Genomic DNA, 21799 nt, shown 5'->3' with positions numbered 1-21799 from the left:
GAGCACATAAACATGTCACTGTCATTAGTACACTTTAGTCCTAGCCGGTACTGAGCACATAAACATGTCACTGTCATTAGTACACTTTAGTCCTAGCAGGTACTGAGCACATAAATATGTCACTGTCATTAGTACACTTTGTACCTAGCAGGGACTGAGCACATAAACATGTCACTGTCATTAGTACACTTTAGTCCTAGCAAGTACTGAGCACACAAACATGTCACTGTCATTAGTACACTTTAGTCCTAGCAGGGACTGAGCACACAAACATGTCACTGCCATTAGTACACTTTAGTCCTAGCAGGGACTGAGCACATAAACATGTCACTGTCATTAGTGCACTTTTATCCTAGCAGGGACTGAGCACATAAACATGTCACTGTCATTAGTACACTTTAGTCCTAGCAGGGATTGAGCACATAAACATGTCACTGTCATTAGTACACTTTAGTCCTAGCAGGGACTGAGTACATAAACATGTCGCTGTCATTAGTACACTTTAGTCCTAGCAGGTACTGAGCCCATAAACATATTACTGTCATTAGTACGCTTTAGTCCTAGTGGGGACTGAACCCATAAACATGTCACTGTTATTAGTACACTTTAGTCCTAGCAGGGACTGAGCACATAAACATGTCACTGTCATTAGTACACTTTAGTCCTAGCAGGTACTGAGCACATAAACATGTCACTGTCACTAGTATACTTTAGTCCTAGCAGGGACTGAGCACATAAACATGTTACTGTCATTAGTACACTTTAGTCCTAGCAGGTACTGAGCACATAAACATGTCACTGTCATTAGTACACTTTAGCCCTAGCAGGGAATGAGCACATAAACATGTTACTGTCATTAGTACACTTTAGTCCTAGCAGGGAATGAGCACATAAACATGTTACTGTCATTAGTACACTTTAGTACTCGCAGGGACTGAGCACATAAACATGTCACTGTCATTAGTGCACTTTTATCCTAGCAGGTACTGAGCACATAAACATGTCACTGTCACTAGTACACTTTAGTCCTAGCAGGGAATGAGCACATAAACTTGTCACTGTCATTAGTACACTTTAGTACTAGCAGGGACTGAGCACATAAACATGTCACTGTCATTAGTACACTTTAGTCCTAGCAGGTACTGAGCACATAAACATGTCACTGTCATTAGTACACTTTAGTCCTAGCAGGTACTGAGCACATAAATATGTCACTGTCATTAGTACACTTTAGTACTAGCAGGGACTGAGCACATAAACATGTCACTGTCATTAGTACACTTTAGTCCTAGCCGGTACTGAGCACATAAACATGTCACTGTCATTAGTACACTTTAGTCCTAGCAGGTACTGAGCACATAAATATGTCACTGTCATTAGTACACTTTGTACCTAGCAGGGACTGAGCACATAAACATGTCACTGTCATTAGTACACTTTAGTCCTAGCAAGTACTGAGCACACAAACATGTCACTGTCATTAGTACACTTTAGTCCTAGCAGGGACTGAGCACACAAACATGTCACTGCCATTAGTACACTTTAGTCCTAGCAGGGACTGAGCACATAAACATGTCACTGTCATTAGTGCACTTTTATCCTAGCAGGGACTGAGCACATAAACATGTCACTGTCATTAGTACACTTTAGTCCTAGCAGGGATTGAGCACATAAACATGTCACTGTCATTAGTACACTTTAGTCCTAGCAGGTACTGAGCACATAAACATGTCACTGTCATTAGTGCACTTTAGTCCTAGCAGATACTGAGCACATAAACATGCCACTGTCATTAGTACACTTTAGTCCTAGCAGGGACTGAGCCTATAAACATGTCACTGTCATTAGTACACTTTAGTCCTAGCAGGGATTGAGCACATAAACATGTCACTGTCATTAGTACACTTTAGTCCTAGCAGGGACTGAGCCCATAAACATGTCACTGTCATTAGTACACTTTAGTCCTAGCAGGTACTGAGCACATGAACATGTCACTGTCATTAGTACACTTTAGTCCTAGCAGGGACTGAGCCTATAAGCATGTCACTGTCATTAGTACACTTTAGTCCTAGCAGGGATTGAGCACATAAACATGTCACTGTCATTAGTACACTTTAGTCCTAGCAGGGATTGAGCACATAAACATGTCACTGTCATTAGTACACTTTAGTCCTAGCAGGGACTGAGCCCATAAACATGTCACTGTCATTAGTACACTTTAGTCCTAGCAGGTACTGAGCACATGAACATGTCACTGTCATTAGTACACTTTAGTCCTAGCAGGGACTGAGCCTATAAGCATGTCACTGTCATTAGTACACTTTAGTCCTAGCAGGGATTGAGCACATAAACATGTCACTGTCATTAGTACACTTTAGTGCTAGCAGGTACTGAGCACATAAACATGTCACTGTCATTAGTTCACTTTAGCCCTAGCAGGTACTGAGCCCATAAACATGTCACTGTCATTTGTACACTTTAGTCCTAGCAGGGACTGAGCACATAAACATGTCACTGTCATTAGTACACTTTAGTCATAGCAGGGATTGAGCACATAAACATGTCACTGTCATTAGTACACTTTAGTCCTAGCAGGGACTGAGCCTATATACATGTCGCTGTCATTAGTACACTTTAGTCCTAGCAGGGACTGAGCGCATAAACATGTCACTGTCATTAGTACACTTTAGTCTTAGCAGGTACTGAGCACATAAACATGTCACTGTCATTAATACAGTTTAGTCCTAGCAGGGACTGAGCTCATAAACATGTCACTGTCATTAGTACACTTTGTACCTAGCAGGGACTGTGCACATAAACATGTCACTGTCATTAGTACAATTTAGTCTTAGCAATGACTGAGCACATAAACATATCACTGTCATTAGTACAGTTTAGCCCTAGCAGGGACTGAGCCCATAAACATGTCACTGTCATTAGTACACTTTGTACCTAGCAGGGACTGTGCACATAAACATGTCACTGTCATTAGTACACTTTAGTCCTAGCAGGAACTGAGCCCATAAACATATTTTCCATCTAAAGGGGAGAAGAGTCCACGGCTTTAGTCATTACTTGTGGGAATTAAGAACCTGGCCACCAGAAGGAGGCAAAGACACCCCAGCCAAAGGCTTAAATACCTCCCCAACTCCCCTCATCCCCCAGTCATTCTTTGCCTTTCGTCACAGGAGTTTGGCAGAGAAGTGTCGGAAGATTCGGAGTAGTCTCTTATGGAGGGTAGTACTCTTCGGAATGGGACTGGAGTTTTAAGTAGTCCTGTCAGCCTCTCAGTGAGAGCTTGGGTGAAAGTTAGAGTCCAGAGATGCCGGGAGAGTCTTTCTGCGAAACCATCCCAACTCATTTTAACAGCTCCATAAGCAATCAGCGTTGACGAGTTTCGCTGCCAGCTTTCTACACTCAAGTCCATGTCAGGAGCGATGCTACTACACTGTCACACTTGAGAGGCCGTGTTCCACGGCATAGATTCTGGTAAGATTGTTTAATTTTTTTATACACATAATGATAACGCAGAAGAGAGGGTCACAGTGTGATACCTTTTATCTTCATAGAATCAAGGGTTAATATCCCTGGTAGGGGGATTATTGAACATGGGGGGTTCTGTACATAATATTGTTTATTGTGTCATTGCTGCGATACGTGTGAGATGAGGCTCTGCCAATGGGTGGACTTTTAGTTTCATTTCCGGGAGTTTTTGCACGGCCAATTTGGCGCTTTTTCTCCCAAGTGCAGGGGCGGTCCTGCAAGGCATTCCTTCTGACCGGGTGTGGCCTATTCGACTTCCTCTGCTTGACCGGCAGGTGGTGAGTGCCCCGGCCATTGGAGGTTATAAAGGTGCAATTTTTTATATATTGTATCTAGTCCCTAATAAAGGTGCAAGCTATGGAGGACTATGACGCGTTAGAGGGTACTCCCACTTTAACAAAGTCTCATACCTGTGTTTATTGCAAGGTGGTTCCGGTATATCCGCCTGCTCAACTATGTTCCACATGCCTTTACGCTTTTTACTGAAGCAAGTGCTTTCTACACTGGGGGTTCCGGAACCGAAACTACCAGAGGAACCTTCGATTCCTAAACTTGATAAAGTATATGAGGACAGGGTGGTGCCTCAGACCTTCCCAGTTCCTGTTAAGATGGCTAACATTATTAATAATGAATTGGAGAAATTGGGTTCATCTTTTTCCTCTTCCTCTTCCTCTTCTTTTAAGAAACTGTTCCCCGTTCCGGACTCTCAGCTCGAGCTATGGGGGACTGTCCCTAAGGTGGATGGTGCTATCTCCACACTCGCGAAGCGTACGACGATTCCTCTAGAGTATAGTTCGTTGTTTAAGGAGCCCATGGATAAAAAGTTAGAAAACATGTTGCGAAGGATGTTTCAGCACACGGGGTTTGTTTTTCAGCCGGCAGCGGCGGTAGCTGGAGCTGCGACATATTGGTGCCAATCTCTGTCGGACATGGTCGAGAGGGATACTCCCCTCAACGAGATTCAGGATAGAATAAGGACCTTGAGGGTCGCTAATGCCAATATGCAAATTATTCGCCTGAATGCTAAGGTATCATGTTTTTCCGAACTAGCCCGCAGGGCTCTGTGGCTAAAGTTGTGGTCATTCGGACATGACCTCTAAGTCTAGACTGCTATCCCTTCCAGGGAAAGATCCTGTTCGGTCCAGGTTATGGGAGGCAAGGGCGCTTTCCTACCGCATGATAAGAAGGTTAAGCCTAAGGGATATACTTTTCGTCCCTTTCGTGTGGACAAGGCCCAACGCCAGCAGCCTGCTGCGAAAGCGAATCAGTCCAAGGGCACTTGGAAGCCAGCTCAGTCTTGGAATAAGTCCAAGTTGAACAAGAAGCCCACCGAAACAAAGTCGGCATGAAGGAGCGGCCCCTGACCGGTCTTTGGACCAAGTAGGGGGCAAATTATCTCTCTTCTCAGAAGCCTGTTTGCATTATGTTCAGGACCCTTGGGTTTTGGAGTTTATCGCCCAGGGATACAGGATCGGGTTCAGATCTCATCTGCCCAGGGGCAGATTCCTCCTGCCAAATCTGTCTTTCAGACCAGAAAAGAGAGATGCCTTTCTAGAATGTGTGAGGGATCTCTCTTCTCTCTGAGTTATTGTACCAGTACCCCCAGCAGAAAGGGGTTTAGGGTACTATTCAATCCTTTACGTGGTCCCAAAGAAGGAGGGCACGTTCCGCCCGATTCTAGACCTAAAATGTTTAAACAAGTTTTTGGCTGTTCCATCGTTCAAAATGGAAACGATCAGATCTATTCTGCCCCTAGTTCAAGAGGGTCAGTTCATGACGACAATAGACTTGAAGGATGCCTACCTTCATGTGCCAATCCACAGGGATCACTTCAGGTTCCTGAGATTTGCGTTTCTGGACCAACATTTCCAGTTTGTGGCCCTTCCATTTGGTCTGGCAACGGCCCCGAGAGTCTTCACAAAGGTTCTGGGGGCACTACTTGCAGTAGCCAGATCCAGAGGCATTGCTGTGGCACCCTATCTGGACAACATCCTATTCCAGGTGCCGTCGTTCAGTCTAGCAGAGGATCACTCGAGGGCCCTTCTTCTTTTGCTCCAATCTCACGGTTGGAAGATAAACTCAGGAAAGAGCTCCCTGATTCCCAGCAACAGATGGAGTTCCTGGGAACGATAATAGATTCTATATCCATGAGGATATTTCTCACAGATCAGTGACGCAGGAAGATTGCGTCCACCTGTCTTGCCCTTCAGTCCTCCTCCAGTCCCTCTGTGGCTCAGAGTACAGAGGTGATCGGGCTCCTGGTGTCCAACATCAATATCATTCCATTCGCCAGGTTTCATATCAGACCTCTTCAGTTGTGAATGTTGAGACACTGGAACGGCGATCATACAGACCTATCACAACAGATTTCTCTGGACGATCGGACGAGGGACTCCCTCTCTTGGTGGATCTGTCCGGAACAACTGGCACAAGGGACATCCTTCCTGAGACCGTCCTGGGAGATTGTGACCACGGACGCGAGTCTGGCAGGATGGGGAGCTGTTTGGGGTGCCAGGATGACAAGGGAAAGTGGTCTCGAGAAGAGTCTCTCTTCCCAATCAATATTCTGGAACTTCGACCAATCTACAGTGCTCTGAAGGCGTGGCCTCTCCTGGGGTCGTTCCACTTTATTAGGTTCCAAACAGACAACATTACCTCGGTGGCTTACATCAACCATCAGGGTGGGACGAGAAGCTCACTAGAAATGAGGGAGGTTTCTCGGATATTGGAATGGGCAGAGTCCCACAGCTGCTCGCTCTCAGCAATCCACATTCCGGGTGTGGACACCTGGGAAGCGGATTTTCTCAGCAGGCAATCCTTCCATCCTGGGGAATCGTCTCTCCATCCCGAGGTGTTTGCGGTTATTTGTCACAGATTGTCACTCTCGTTCAGGCTAGGAAGCCGGTCACTCGTCGCATTTATCATAAGGTGTGAAGGCCTTACTTGTCCTGGTGTGAGAAGCATGGATATCCTTGGCACAAGGTTAAGGTATCGAGGATTCTGTCCTTTATCCAGGATGGACTGGAGAAGGGGCTTGCCGCCAGTTCCTTGAATGGACAGATTTTGGCATTATCTGTTTTGTTGCACAAGAGGCTTGCTGAGCTTCCAGATATTCAGTCTTTTGTTAAGGCCCTGTCTAGAATCAGGCCTGTTTTTAGACAGTCCTCTCCTCCTTGGAGCTTGAACTTGGTTCTGAGGGTGTTGCAGAGGGTTCCGTTTGAACCTATGCACTCTTTTTCTGTTGGCTATTGCATCGGCTCGCAAAGTCTCTGAGCTGGTGACCTTGCAATTTGAGTCCCCTTATTTGGTCTTTCACGCTGATAAGGCTGTTCTGCGCACTGGTTTGGGATTTCTTCCCAAAGTTGTGTCTAACCGTATCATCAATCATGAAATAGTAGTTCCTTCTTTGTGTCATAAACCTTCTTCTCCTAAGGAGAGGTTACTTCATAATTTGGACGTGGTTCGAGCCTTGAAGTTTTCTCTTCAGGCTACAAAGGATTTCAGGCAATCTACATCTCTTTTTGTTGTGTATGCAGGGAAGCGCAAGGGGCAGAAAGTCTCTTCTACTTCTTTGTCCTTTTGGTTGAGGAGCATGAGTCGCTTAGCCTATGAGAGAGCGGAACATACGCCTCCTCAGAGGATCACGGCTCATTTGACTAGAGCTATGGCTTCTTCTTGGGCCTTCAAGAATGAGGTCTCTATGGAGCAGATTTGTAAGGCGGCTACCTGGTCCTCCTTACATACCTTTCAAAATTTTACAAATTTGACATTTTTGCTTCGGCGGAAGCAGTTTTTGGGAGAAAGGTTTTACAGACTGTGGTTCCCTCAGATTTGGGTCCGCCTCCTTTTGCCCTCCCGTTTTTCATTCAGTGTCCTCTAGAGCTTGGGTATTTGTTCCCACAAGTAATGAATGAAACAGTGGGCTCTCCTCTCCTTTAGATGGAAAACTTTAATTATGCTTACCTGATAATTTATCCTAGCAGGGACTGAGCACATAAACATGTCACTGTCATTAGTACACTTTAGTCCTAGCAGGACCTGAGCCTATAAACATGTCACTGTCATTATTACACTTTAGTCCTAGCAGGGACTGAGCCCATAAACATGTCACTGTCATTAGTACACTTTAGTCCTAACAGGGACTGAGCATATAAACATATTACTGTCATTAGTACACTTTAGTCCTAGCAAGGACTGAGCCTATAAACATGTCACTGTCATTAGTACACTTTAGTCCTAGCAAAGACTGAGCCCATAAACATGTCACTGTCATTAGTACACTTTAGTCCTAGCAGGGACTGAGCCTATAAACATGTCACTGTCATTAGTATACTTTAGTCCTAGCAGGGACTGACCCCATAAACATGTCACTGTCATTAGTATACTTTAGTCCTAGCAGGGACTGAGCACATAAACATGTCACTGTCATTAGTACACTTTAGTCCTAGCAGGGACTGAGCCCATAAACATGTCACTGTCATTAGTACACTTTAGTCCTAGCAGGTACTGAGCCTATAAACATGTCACTGTCATTAGTACACTTTGTACCTAGCAGGGACTGAGCACATACACATGTCACTGTCATTAGTACACTTTAGTCCTAGCAGAGACTGAGCACATAAACATGTCACTGTCATTAGTACACTTTAGACCTAGCAGGGACTGAGCACATAAACATGTCACTGTCATTAGTACACTTTAGTCCTAGCAGGGACTGAGCACATAAACATGTCACTGTCATTAGTACACTTTAGTCCTAGCAGGGACTGACCCCATAAACATGTCACTGTCATTAGTACACTTTAGTACTAGCAGGGACTGAGCACATAAACATGTCACTTTCATTAGTACACTTTAGACCTAGCAGGGACTGAGCACATAAACATGTCACTGTCATGAGTACACTTTAGACCTAGCAGGTACTGAGTACATAAACATGTCACTGTCATTAGTACACTTTAGTCCTAGCAGGGACTGAGCCCATTTACATGTCACTGTCATTAGTACACTTTAGTCCTAGCAGGTACTGAGCACATAAACATGTCATTGTCATTAGTACACTTTAGTCCTAGCAGGACCTGAGCCTATAAACATGTCACTGTCATTATTACACTTTAGTCCTAGCAGGGACTGAGCCCATAAACATGTCACTGTCATTAGTACACTTTAGTCCTAACAGGGACTGAGCATATAAACATATTACTGTCATTAGTACACTTTAGTCCTAGCAAGGACTGAGCCTATAAACATGTCACTGTCATTAGTACACTTTAGTCCTAGCAAAGACTGAGCCCATAAACATGTCACTGTCATTAGTACACTTTAGTCCTAGCAGGGACTGAGCCTATAAACATGTCACTGTCATTAGTATACTTTAGTCCTAGCAGGGACTGACCCCATAAACATGTCACTGTCATTAGTATACTTTAGTCCTAGCAGGGACTGAGCACATAAACATGTCACTGTCATTAGTACACTTTAGTCCTAGCAGGGACTGAGCCCATAAACATGTCACTGTCATTAGTACACTTTAGTCCTAGCAGGTACTGAGCCTATAAACATGTCACTGTCATTAGTACACTTTGTACCTAGCAGGGACTGAGCACATACACATGTCACTGTCATTAGTACACTTTAGTCCTAGCAGAGACTGAGCACATAAACATGTCACTGTCATTAGTACACTTTAGACCTAGCAGGGACTGAGCACATAAACATGTCACTGTCATTAGTACACTTTAGTCCTAGCAGGGACTGAGCACATAAACATGTCACTGTCATTAGTACACTTTAGTCCTAGCAGGGACTGAGCACATAAACATGTCACTGTCATTAGTACACTTTAGTACTAGCAGGGACTGAGCACATAAACATGTCACTTTCATTAGTACACTTTAGACCTAGCAGGGACTGAGCACATAAACATGTCACTGTCATGAGTACACTTTAGACCTAGCAGGTACTGAGCACATAAACATGTCACTGTCATTAGTACACTTTAGTCCTAGCAGGGACTGAGCCCATTTACATGTCACTGTCATTAGTACACTTTAGTCCTAGCAGGTACTGAGCACATAAACATGTCATTGTCATTAGTACACTTTAGTTCTAGCAGGGACTGAGCCCATTTACATGTTATTTCCATAAAACAAAGTTCCTATGCAGTAGAAAACAATTATTGTTGTGCGTCATTGAAATTAGTGTTATGACTTCCTACAACCTAGCAATTGAATCTCCTGTTACAGGATGAACAGAGCACTCTACAGCTCCTGAAGAAACATCTTATGTTAGAGCAGACCATTGAGAACTATGAGGAAACAATTGCTCAGCTGTCTAGACAATGCCGTGTTCTTCTGGACTTAGGACACCCAAACAGGTGAGCAAGTGACCTTCCTCAACAAAATTATCTAATGCCCAATTCTCTAAAATTAGCAGAGATGAGCAGCTCTCACTTAATTATCTAAAAATGGTGCTGAACATGAAGATCCTGATGATGTGCTTACACACAAAGCGCACTCACAGGAACCAACAACCAGCTCAATAATATTGTAAGCCTGTTCTATGGCGATTTACTACCTGGGTGCAGCTTCTTTTTAGCCCAGGAATGGTGATCTGCTTCCCATAAAAAGTAATGAAGCTCTCTGGAATGCATAATCTTGCAGGGGAGGGTAAATGTGCCAATGGGGCGCTCAGCATCGATAGCAAATATGCAAATCAAATTGCACTGTTTCAAATGTTTCTCAAATGTTGCTGTTTGATAGTACATTCAGTGCATTGCAAGATAAAACAGTGAGGCTTGTATGCATAACATGCTTAGAGAATATACTGAGAGACCTGTAGGATAACTTCAGACACCTCAAGGAATTCCCACTCGCCAAAGCTGTGACACTCATTTTACTATAGAATAATAAATACTTCATTTAGTACAGTTTTTAACTTCAATAAAATAAAATTGTGGAACTCATTAACAAAGGAGGTAGTGAATGGCAATACCTTAGATACATTTCTGGCTAGAAACAGAATTCAGGGATATTATTGCTTGTGTTAAATGGGTCACCTTTTAATGGTATTCATTAAACTCAACTGGAGCTTTTTTGTAATTATATTAGATTTGTATAGGTTGAAATCGATGGACTTCAGTAATTTTTTAAACCTCATCTACTGTTACTATGTTATATTGTGAAATAACATTGTACATTAAATATGATTTCTACTGTGTACATTAAGGGGCCATAATAGTTGAAAAATTACATGATCTAATTCTTTAGAGCATGTAATTGTAAGAATAGAGACCTTGCACTACCGTGTGTTTAATCCCAGGAAAGGGGTTAAGCACACAGTAGAACTACAGCTAAGGGACCCGCAGAGCACTGCTGTTCCCGAGAGAAAACTACTGCTGATCTGTAGCGCTCGTCGTATGACTTGGCTGTTTAATTAGCGCTGCTGATTGGATCAGAGTACTGTAGCATGTTTGTAGGTAAGTATGGTGTTATTGGTTCTTATCAACTAGAGGGTGTCTGTTATGAAGCTGGTACAACTTTAAAGGCCATGAAACAACAGATGTTTCTTTCATGATTCAGATAGATTGTACAAATTATATTTTAAAACCTCCCTAATATACTTTTTTAATCAAATGTACTTTGTTCTTTTTGTATCCTTTATTAAAAAGAAGATAGTTGCAAATATCTGGAGCACCATATGGAATGTGTTTTGCAAAAATGCTTTTAACGATGTAATTAATGTAATTGACCCTGTATAGGATTATGGGGCCTATTTATCATGATGCGAGCGGACATGGCGATATTGCAGATCATGTCGGCTGCACATCGATAAATGCAGACAGCATACGCTGTCGGCATTTATCATTGCACCAGCAGTTCTTGTGAACTGCTGGTGCAACGCCGCCCCCTGCAGCAGGGGGTGTCAATCAACCTGATCGTATTGGATGGGGTTGATTTTCGGCGATGTCTGTCCGCCGCCTCAGAGCAGGCGGACAGGTTATGGAGCAGCGGTCATTAGACCGCTGCTTTATAACTTGTGTTTCTGGCGAGCCTAAAGGATCTAAAATATTCGTTTTTGCGCATTGTGTTTCGTGATTTTTTTACGCGGTCAGGTTAATCCACATGAAAATTTAGCGAAGGGACATTAAACAATATGAGGTGGTAATATAAAATGATAAATCGTATATATAAAAAAAAACTCTGCAATATACTTTTATTATTTATTTTGTCCCCTTTTCCTGTAGTTCCATTCTGAAATTGTGAGCTTTTCAGTTCCTATTAGAAAAAGAAGTGCAGAACACTGTTATATTCCACACAGCCATTGGCTGCACACACTAGTGACCTATTTATAACTCTCCCTAATTGGTCACAGCTGAGAAGGTAACCTAAATTACAACATGACAGCTCCCATTGTTTTATAGACACTAAAACTTTACACTTATTTTGTCAATATTTAAGCAGCTAATGAAACTTTAAAAAATACATCTACATGTTATTCTCAGACTAATCTTTTCTTTAAGTGCATCATTTTATCTAGCACTTATTTAGTGTTTAAAGTGAAGGTAAAGTTCGCATATTTACTACTATTCAAATGTAACTGGACTAAAAAATAATGTGAGTTTAATTCATCGATTTTGTTAAATTTAGATATTTACCGTTTTATCCGACATTTAAAACTATTTTCTCCGTGTTCTGTAATCTGCCCGTATTTTTTTTTTTTTTTCTGCAGCAAGGTCACGTTTTTCTATTAGCCAATGATCTGTCTGGCCTTTAGGCGGTCGTCATTTGACGTCACCGCATAACTATTGGATCTGCGCATGCGTTAGATACACTTCCTGGATCTTATAATCCGTGCTCGTTCAAGATTTGCTCATGCGCAAATCTCCTTCACTCAATCAACTCTGCCGAACGCACTGGGATTAACGCATGCGCTTCAGAATGTTAAAGTTTTTAGTCGCGCAGGCGCAAATTGAGGTTGAGCCGTATTGTGCGCATGCGCAAGATTGACTAACATCGAGAACGCGCATTTACCATACGTATAGAGCGGGTGTCAACGCTCTATACGTAATAGACCAAGAAAGCAGGAAACAACTTGAAGGCGGAGCTTTAATCGGCCGGACACGGACAGATAAAGTATAGATTTTATATTGATATGTAAAGAAATATTACATAAAAACTTAGCGATCATGCTATATTTTGAATAATTAACACTATACTACTTTCATTTCCCAGAAACTTTACCTTCACTTTAATGTCCCTTTAAGGCGCGTTATTGAAATATTACATATAAAATATTGAAAAAATATATATAAAAATAATTAATTTATTACTGTAAAATATTCTAAATAATAGAATATATCTAGCCCATAGTGTGCAAATACTGCTGACTTCTAGTGCTGAAAACAATTCTTGCAAAACTACTGCCATCAAATTTCATAAAAGAAGAAAAAAATGTTTTTGCTTTTATAGATCAAATATGCAAATGATTTAAAACTAAGACTGTGCAGTGAAAAAGAATTGTTTATATTCTCAAAATCATTCATTATTTAAAATATGCCATCAAAAATGTGTGACTTTAGAACAGAAATATAAAGATATGATTGGAATAATGTGACAATGTGAAATTCTGTAATCTAAGTTGCTTCATTTTCTTGGTATCCTTTGTTGAAGGAGCACTACTGTAAGCTAGCTGAACACATCGATAAGCCAATGACAAGAAGCAAGTATGTGCATTCACCAATCAGCAGCTAGCTCCCAACTCCTGATCATACTCTTCTACAAAGAATACCAAGAGAACTGAGCAAATTAGATAAAAGCAGAAAATTGGAAAGTTGTTTAAAATTGCATGCTCTATCCGAATCGTGAAAGAAAAAAAATTGTGTTTCATGTCCGTTTAACCCTTAACGACCAAGGGCGTACCAGGTACGTCCTGCAAATACTGTCACTTAGTGACAATGGACGTACCTGGTACGTCCTTGGTCTAATTGAGCGATGGGAGCGATTACGATCGCTTCCAGCAGCTCTCAGTGTATTGCAGTGATGCCTCAATAGCATCCAATGCAGAGAGAGCCACTCTGTCGCACTCTCTGCATCGACCATTGATGGTGCCGATCGTTGGTGGCTGGGAGCTGCTGCTGGGAGGCGGGCGGTTGGCCCATTGATGGTTGCTTCCTGTTTCTGGACTCTGAAAGTCTGCACGCGATCGCAGTAGCGTGCGGGGGGTGGGGGGGTGTAGGCGCGCCACATTTGCGATGTCAATTGTAGGATGGAGAGGGAGGTGGGAATTAAATGTTGGGCAAGGGATCTGGGAGGGGGAGGGAGATAGGGTATTGAGGGGGGCAGCTACACTACAGAAAAGTTTTATTTCTAAATAAAAAATAAAAAAAAGCATTTTTTGGGGGGCAAACTGGGTACTGGCAGACAGCTGCCAGTACCTAAGATGGCAGCAAATAGGTAGAGGGGGGAGGGTTAGAGAGCTGTATGGGGGGATCAGGGAGGTTGGGGGCTAAGGGAATCAATATATTAAAAAAGCAAATCAATATATTAAAAATATATTTTTTTCAATATATTAAAAAAAAATGCTTTTTATTTTAGTACTGGCAGACTTTCTGCCAGTACTTAAGATGGTGGTGACAATTGTGAGGTGGAGGAGGGAAGAGAACTGTTTGAGGGGGGTCAGGGAGGGATCAGGGGGTGGGATGTGTCAGGTGGGAGGCTCTACACTAAAACCAAAATTAACCCTAAAAGCTACCTAATTAACCCCTTAACCGCTAGGCATAATACAAGTGTGGTGCACAGCGGCATTTAGCAGCCTTCTAATTACCAAAAACCAATGCCAAAGCCATATATGTCTGCTATTTCTAAACAAAGGGGACCCCAGAGAAGGATTTACAACCATTTGTGCCATAATTGCACAAGCTGTAATTTCAGAGAGAAACCTAAATTTTGTGAAAAGTTAGTAAAAAAGTTAACAATTTTTATTATTTGATCGCATTTGGCGGTGAAATGGTGGCATGAAATATACCAAAATGGGCCTAGATCAATACTTTGGGTTGTCTACTAAAAAAATATATATACATGTCAAGGGATATTCAGGGATTCCTGACAGATATCAGTGTTACAATGTAACTACCTGTATGGCTAATTTAAAAAAAAAATGGTTTTGAAATAGCAAAGTGCTACTTGTACGTATTGCCCTATAACTTGCAAAGAACATGTAAACATTGGGTATTTCTAAACTCAGGACAAAATTTAGAAACTATTTAGCATAGGAGTTTTTTGGTGGTTATAGATTTTGGGGGTCAAAGTTAGAAAAAGTGAGTTTTTTTCCATTTTTTCATTTTATTTTATAGAATTTTTTATAGTAAATTATAAGATATGATGAAAATAATGTATCTTTAGAAAGTCCATTTAATGGCGAGAAAAACTGTATATAATATGTGTGGGTACAGTAAATGAGTAAGAGGAAAATTACAGCTAAACACAAACAGCGCAAAAATGTGAAAATAGCCCTGGTCCTTAAGGATAAGAAAATTGAAAAATGGTCTGGTCACTAAGGGGTTAACTAGGATGACTATTAAAGGGATACTAAACCCAAATTTCTCTTGTTAAGTGTATCCAGTCCACGGATCATCCATTACTTGTGGGATATTCTCCTTCCCAACAGGAAGTTGCAAGAGGATCACCCACAGCAGAGCTGCTATATAGCTCCTCCCCTAACTGCCATATCCAGTCATTCTCTTGCAACCCTCAACAAAGATGGAGGTCGTAAGAGGAGAGTTGTGTTTTATACTTAGTTTATTTCTTCAATCAAAAGTTTGTTATTTTTAAATGGTACCGGAGTGTGCTGTTTATCTCAGGCAGTATTTAGAAGAAGAATCTGCCTGCATTTTCTATGATCTTAGCAGAAGTAACTAAGATCCATGGCTGTTCTCACATATTCTGAGGAGTGAGGTAACTTCAGAGAGGGAATGGCGTGCAGGTTTTCCTGCAATAAGGTATGTGCAGTTAATATTTTTCTAGGGATGGAATTTGCTAGAAAATGCTGCTTATACCGGATTAATGTAAGTAAAGCCTTAAATGCAGTGATAGCTACTGGTATCAGGCTTATTAATAGAGATGCATACTCTTATAAAAATGTAATATAAAACGTTTGCTGGCATGTTAATCGTTTTTATATATGTTTGGTGACAAAACTTATTGGGGCCTAGTTTTTTTCCACATGGCTGGTTTGATTTCTGCCTAGAGACAGTTTCCTGAAGCTTTCCACTGTTGCAATATGAGTGGGAAGGGCCTATTTTAGTGCTTTTATGTGCAGATAAAAATACTGACAGAGACATTCAGCTTCCCTCTGCATGATACAGGATATCTCTGAAGGGCTCAAAAGGCTTCAAAGTCGTGTTTGAGGAGGGTAACAATCACAGTAGACTGTGGCAGTTGTTGTGACTGTGTTTAAAAAACGTTTTTGTCATTTATTATTCTGTTTTTGTTATTAAGGGGTTAATCATCCATTTGCAAGTGGGTGCAATGCTCTGCTGACTTGTTACATACACTGTAAAAATTTTGTTAGTGTAACTGCCTTTTTTCACTGTTATTTCAAATTTTGTCAAAATTTGTTTCTCTTAAAGGCACAGTAACGTTTTTTATATTGCTTGTTAACTTGCTTTAAAGTGTTTTCCAAGCTTGCTAGTCTCATTGCTAGTCTGTGCAAACATGTCTGAAACAGAGGATACTTGTTCATTATGTTTAAAAGCCATGGTGGAGCCCCATAGGAGAATGTGTACTAAATGTATTGATTTCACCTTAAACAGTAAAGATCAGTCTTTATCTATAAAAGAATTGTCACCAGAGGGGTCTGTCAAGGGGGAAGTTATGCCGACTAACTCTCCCCACGTGTCGGACCCTTCGCCTCCCGCTCAAGGGACGCACGCTAATATGGCGCCAAGTACATCAGGGACGCCCATAGCGATTACTTTGCAGGACATGGCTGCAATCATGAATAATACCCTGTCAGAGGTATTATCCAGATTGCCTGAATTGAGAGGCAAGCGCGATAGCTCTGGGGTTAGACGAGATACAGAGCGCGTAGATGCTGTAAGAGCCATGTCTGATACTGCGTCACAATATGCAGAACCTGAGGACGGAGAGCTTCAGTCTGTGGGTGACGTCTCTGATTCGGGGAGACCTGATTCAGAGATTTCTAATTTTAAATTTAAGCTTGAGAACCTGCGTGTATTGCTTGGGGAGGTATTAGCTGCTCTGAATGACTGTGACACAATTGCAGTGCCAGAGAAATTGTGTAGGCTGGATAAATACTATGCAGTGCCGGTGAGTACTGATGTTTTTCCAATACCTAAAAGGCTTACAGAAATTATTAGTAAGGAGTGGGATAGGCCCGGTGTGCCCTTTTCCCCACCTCCTATATTTAGAAAAATGTTTCCAATAGATGCCACTACACGGGACTTATGGCAGACTGTCCCTAAGGTGGAGGGAGCAGTTTCTACAAAGAGTACCACTATCCCGGTTGAGGACAGTTGTGCTTTTTCAGATCCAATGGATAAAAAATTAGAGGGTTACCTTAAGAAAATGTTTATTCAACAAGGTTTTATTTTACAGCCCCTTGCATGCATTGCGCCTGTCACTGCTGCGGCGGCATTCTGGTTTGAGGCCCTGGAAGAGGCCATCCATACAGCTCCATTGACTGAAATTGTTGACAAGCTTAGAACTCTTAAGCTAGCTAACTCATTTGTTTCTGATGCCATTGTTCATTTGACTAAACTAACGGCTAAGAATTCCGGATTCGCCATCCAGGCGCGTAGGGCGCTATGGCTCAAATCCTGGTCAGCTGATGTGACTTCAAAGTCTAAATTACTCAACATTCCTTTCAAGGGGCAGACCTTATTCGGGCCTGGTTTGAAAGAACTTATTGCTGACATTACTGGAGGTAAGGGTCATACCCTTCCTCAGGACAGGGCCAAATCAAAGGCCAAACAGTCTAATTTTCGTGCCTTTCGAAATTCCAAGGCAGGTGCAGCATCAACTTCCTCCGCTTCAAGACAAGAGGGAACTTTTGCTCAATCTAAGCAGGCCTGGAAACCTAACCAGTCCTGGCACAAAGGCAAGCAGGCCAGAAAGCCTGCTGCTGCCTCTAAGACAGCATGAAGGAACGGCCCCCTATCCGGCGACGGATCTAGTAGGGGGCAGACTTTTTCTCTTCGCCCAGGCGTGGGCAAGAGATGTTCAGGATCCCTGGGCGTTGGAGATCATATCTCAGGGATATCTTCTGGACTTCAATGCTTCCCCTCCACAAGGGAGATTTCATCTTTCAAGGTTATCTGCAAATCAGATAAAGAAAGAGGCATTCCTACGCTGTGTGCAAGACCTTCTAGTAATGGGAGTGATCCATCCAGTTCCGCGGACGGAACAAGGACAGGGTTTTTATTCAAATCTGTTTGTGGTTCCCAAAAAAGAGGGAACCTTCAGACCAATTTTGGATCTTAAACAAATTCCTCAGAGTTCCATCTTTCAAAATGGAAACTATTCGGACCATCCTACCCATGATCCAAGAGGGTCAGTACATGACCACAGTGGACTTAAAGGATGCCTACCTTCACATACCGATTCACAAAGATCATCATCGGTTCCTAAGGTTTGCCTTTCTAGACAGGCATTACCAATTTGTAGCTCTTCCCTTCGGGTTGGCTACAGCCCCGAGAATCTTTACGAAGGTTCTGGGCTCACTTCTGGCGGTTCTAAGACCGCGAGGCATAGCGGTGGCTCCGTATCTAGACGACATCCTGATACAGGCGTCAAGCTTTCAAATTGCCAAGTCTCATACAGAGATAGTTCTGGCATTTCTGAGATCGCACGGGTGGAAAGTGAACGAGGAAAAGAGTTCTCTATCCCCACTCACAAGAGTCTCCTTCTTAGGGACTCTTATAGATTCTGTAGAGATGAAAATTTACCTGACGGAGTCCAGGTTATCAAAGCTTCTAAATGCTTGCCGTATTCTTCATTCCATTCCGCGCCCTTCGGTGGCTCAGTGTATGGAGGTGATCGGCTTAATGGTAGCGGCAATGGACATAGTGCCATTTGCGCGCCTACATCTCAGACCGCTGCAATTATGCATGCTAAGTCAGTGGAATGGGGATTACACAGATTTGTCCCCTCTGCTAAATCTGGATCAAGAGACCAGAGATTCTCTTCTATGGTGGTTGTCTCTGGTCCACCTGTCCGAGGGTATGACCTTTCGCAGGCCAGATTGGACAATTGTAACAACAGATGCCAGCCTTCTAGGTTGGGGTGCAGTCTGGAACTCCCTGAAGGCACAGGGATCGTGGACTCAGGAGGAGAAACTCCTTCCGATAAATATTCTGGAGTTAAGAGCAATATTCAATGCTCTTCTGGCTTGGCCTCAGTTAGCAACACTGAGGTTCATCAGATTTCAGTCGGACAATATCACGACTGTGGCTTACATCAACCATCAAGGGGGAACCAGGAGTTCCCTAGCGATGTTAGAAGTCTCAAAAATAATTCGCTGGACAGAGACTCACTCGTGCCACCTGTCAGCAATCCATATCCCAGGCGTGGAGAACTGGGAGGCGGATTTTCTAAGTCGTCAGACTTTTCACCCGGGGGAGTGGGAACTCCATCCGGAGGTGTTTGCTCAATTGATTCATCGTTGGGGCAAACCAGAGTTGGATCTCATGGCGTCTCGCCAGAACGCCAAGCTTCCTTGTTACGGATCCAGGTCCAGGGACCCAGAAGCGACGCTGATAGATGCTCTAGCAGCGCCTTGGTTCTTCAACCTGGCTTATGTGTTTCCACCGTTTCCTCTGCTCCCTCGACTGATTGCCAAAATCAAACAGGAGAGAGCATTGGTGATTCTAATAGCGCCTGCGTGGCCACGCAGGACCTGGTATGCAGACCTAGTGGACATGTCATCCTTTCCACCATGGACTCTGCCTCTAAGACAGGACCTTCTAATACAAGGTCCTTTCAATCATCCAAATCTAATTTCTCTGAGACTGACTGCATGGAGATTGAACGCTTGATTCTATCAAAGCGTGGCTTCTCCGTGTCAGTCATTGATACCTTAATACAGGCACAAAAGCCTGTTACCAGGAAAATCTATCACAAGATATGGCGTACATATCTTTACTGGTGTGAATCCAAGAATTACTCATGGAGTAAGGTTAGGATTCCTAGGATATTGTCCTTTCTCCAAGAGGGTTTGGACAAAGGATTATCAGCTAGTTCCTTAAAGGGACAGATTTCTGCTCTGTCTATTCTTTTGCACAAGCGTCTGGCAGAAGTTCCAGACGTCCAGGCATTTTGTCAGGCTTTGGTTAGAATTAAGCCTGTGTTTAAACCTGTTGCTCCCCCATGGAGTTTAAACTTGGTTCTTAAAGTTCTTCAAGGAGTTCCGTTTGAACCCCTTCATTCCATTGATATTAAGCTTTTATCTTGGAAAGTTCTGTTTTTGATGGCTATTTCCTCGGCTCGGAGAGTCTCTGAGCTATCTGCCTTACAATGTGATTCTCCTTATCTGATTTTTCATGCAGATAAGGTAGTTCTGCGTACCAAACCTGGGTTTTTACCTAAGGTGGTTTCTAACAAGAATATCAATCAAGAGATTGTTGTTCCATCATTGTGTCCTAATCCTTCTTCAAAGAAGGAACGTCTTTTACATAATCTGGACGTAGTCCGTGCCTTGAAGTTTTACTTACAAGCTACTAAAGATTTTCTTCAAACATCTTCCCTGTTTGTCATTTATTCTGGACAGAGGAGAGGTCAAAAAGCTTCGGCAACCTCTCTTTCCTTTTGGCTTCGGAGTATTATACGCCTAGCCTATGAGACTGCTGGACAGCAGCCCCCTGAAAGAATTACAGCTCATTCTACTAGAGCTGTGGCTTCCACCTGGGCCTTTAAAAATGAGGCCTCTGTTGAACAGATTTGCAAGGCCGCGACTTGGTCTTCGCTTCACACTTTTTCAAAATTTTACAAATTTGATACTTTTGCTTCTTCGGAGGCTGTTTTTGGGAGAAAGGTTCTTCAGGCAGTGGTTCCTTCCGCTTAATCCCTGCCTTGTCCCTCCCATCATCCGTGTACTTTAGCTTTGGTATTGGTATCCCACAAGTAATGGATGATCCGTGGACTGGATACACTTAACAAGAGAAAACATAATTTATGCTTTCCTGATAAATTTATTTCTCTTGTAGTGTATCCAGTCCACGGCCCGCCCTGTCATTTTAAGGCAGGTCTAAAATTTAATTAAACTACAGTCACCACTGCACCCTATGGTTTCTCCTTTCTCTGTTTGTTTCGGTCGAATGACTGGATATGGCAGTTAGGGGAGGAGCTATATAGCAGCTCTGCTGTGGGTGATCCTCTTGCAACTTCCTGTTGGGAAGGAGAATATCCCACAAGTAATGGATGATCCGTGGACTGGATACACTACAAGAGAAATAAATTTATCAGGTAAGCATAAATTATGTTTTTTTATTTCATGATTCAGATAGAGCATGCAATTTTAAGAAACTTTGTAATTTAATCCTATTTTCTTTCGCTAAGGAGCCGGCCCATTTTTGTTTCAGCACCTTGGATAGCGCTTGCTAATTGGTGGCTATATTTAGCCACCAATCAGCAAGCGCTACCCAGGTGCTGAACCAAAAATGGGCTGGCTCCTAAGCTTACATTCTTGCTTTTCAAATAAAGATACCAAGAGAATGAAGAAAAATTGATAATAGGAGTAAATTCGAAAGCTGTTAAAATTGCTCTATCTTAATCATGAAAGTAAAAAATGTTGGTTTCATATCCCTTTAATGTTAAGTGTAAGTATTTATATAATTCTTTAAATAAATGATGTGTTACTGATAATGCTCTGTTGTGCTGCTGCTGATTCCCGTTTGATCAGCCTGCATTGGGATCTATACCCATGTTTTTATTTTTTGAACTTTATTATTTATTAACCCTCAGGTTTTTATATATCTTTACTCCGCCATATTGGCTTCATCCAGTGTGTCACAGATTAGATCAATTGTAGTTTGCAATGGTCCCCTCTGTAGACAATCAATAAAGTGAAATATTAAAAAGAGTTAAAAATGACTTCTAGTAAGAGTATTATCTAATCTAACGCCGCAATGTGTATTTCCGCCTGCTAGGGACATAAAACACACGATCTGTTGTCAAGCAATAAATTAATTTATCAGCAGAGTGTGAAAAGTTTTCTAATAAGTTAACACTATAATTTCTGC

At 42.3% G+C, this 21799-nt stretch overlaps 1 protein-coding gene across 1 annotated transcript in view; it reads left to right on the top strand.

Moving 5' to 3' along the window:
* Positions 1 to 21799, top strand: part of SPTBN4 (spectrin beta, non-erythrocytic 4) — a 338530-nt gene that overhangs the window by 271060 nt on the left and 45671 nt on the right. Inside the window, exon 25 of the mRNA XM_053721767.1 lies at positions 9789 to 9919. Within this exon, the coding sequence (XP_053577742.1) occupies positions 9789 to 9919 (131 nt within the window). The remainder of the gene's footprint in view (positions 1 to 9788; positions 9920 to 21799) is intronic.

This window comes from Bombina bombina, chromosome 7 (genome assembly GCF_027579735.1).
Source record: "Bombina bombina isolate aBomBom1 chromosome 7, aBomBom1.pri, whole genome shotgun sequence".
Lineage (NCBI taxonomy): Eukaryota > Metazoa > Chordata > Amphibia > Anura > Bombinatoridae > Bombina > Bombina bombina.
Note: the sequence above shows the minus strand (reverse complement) of the source record. Positions and strands in the feature narration are given on the sequence as shown.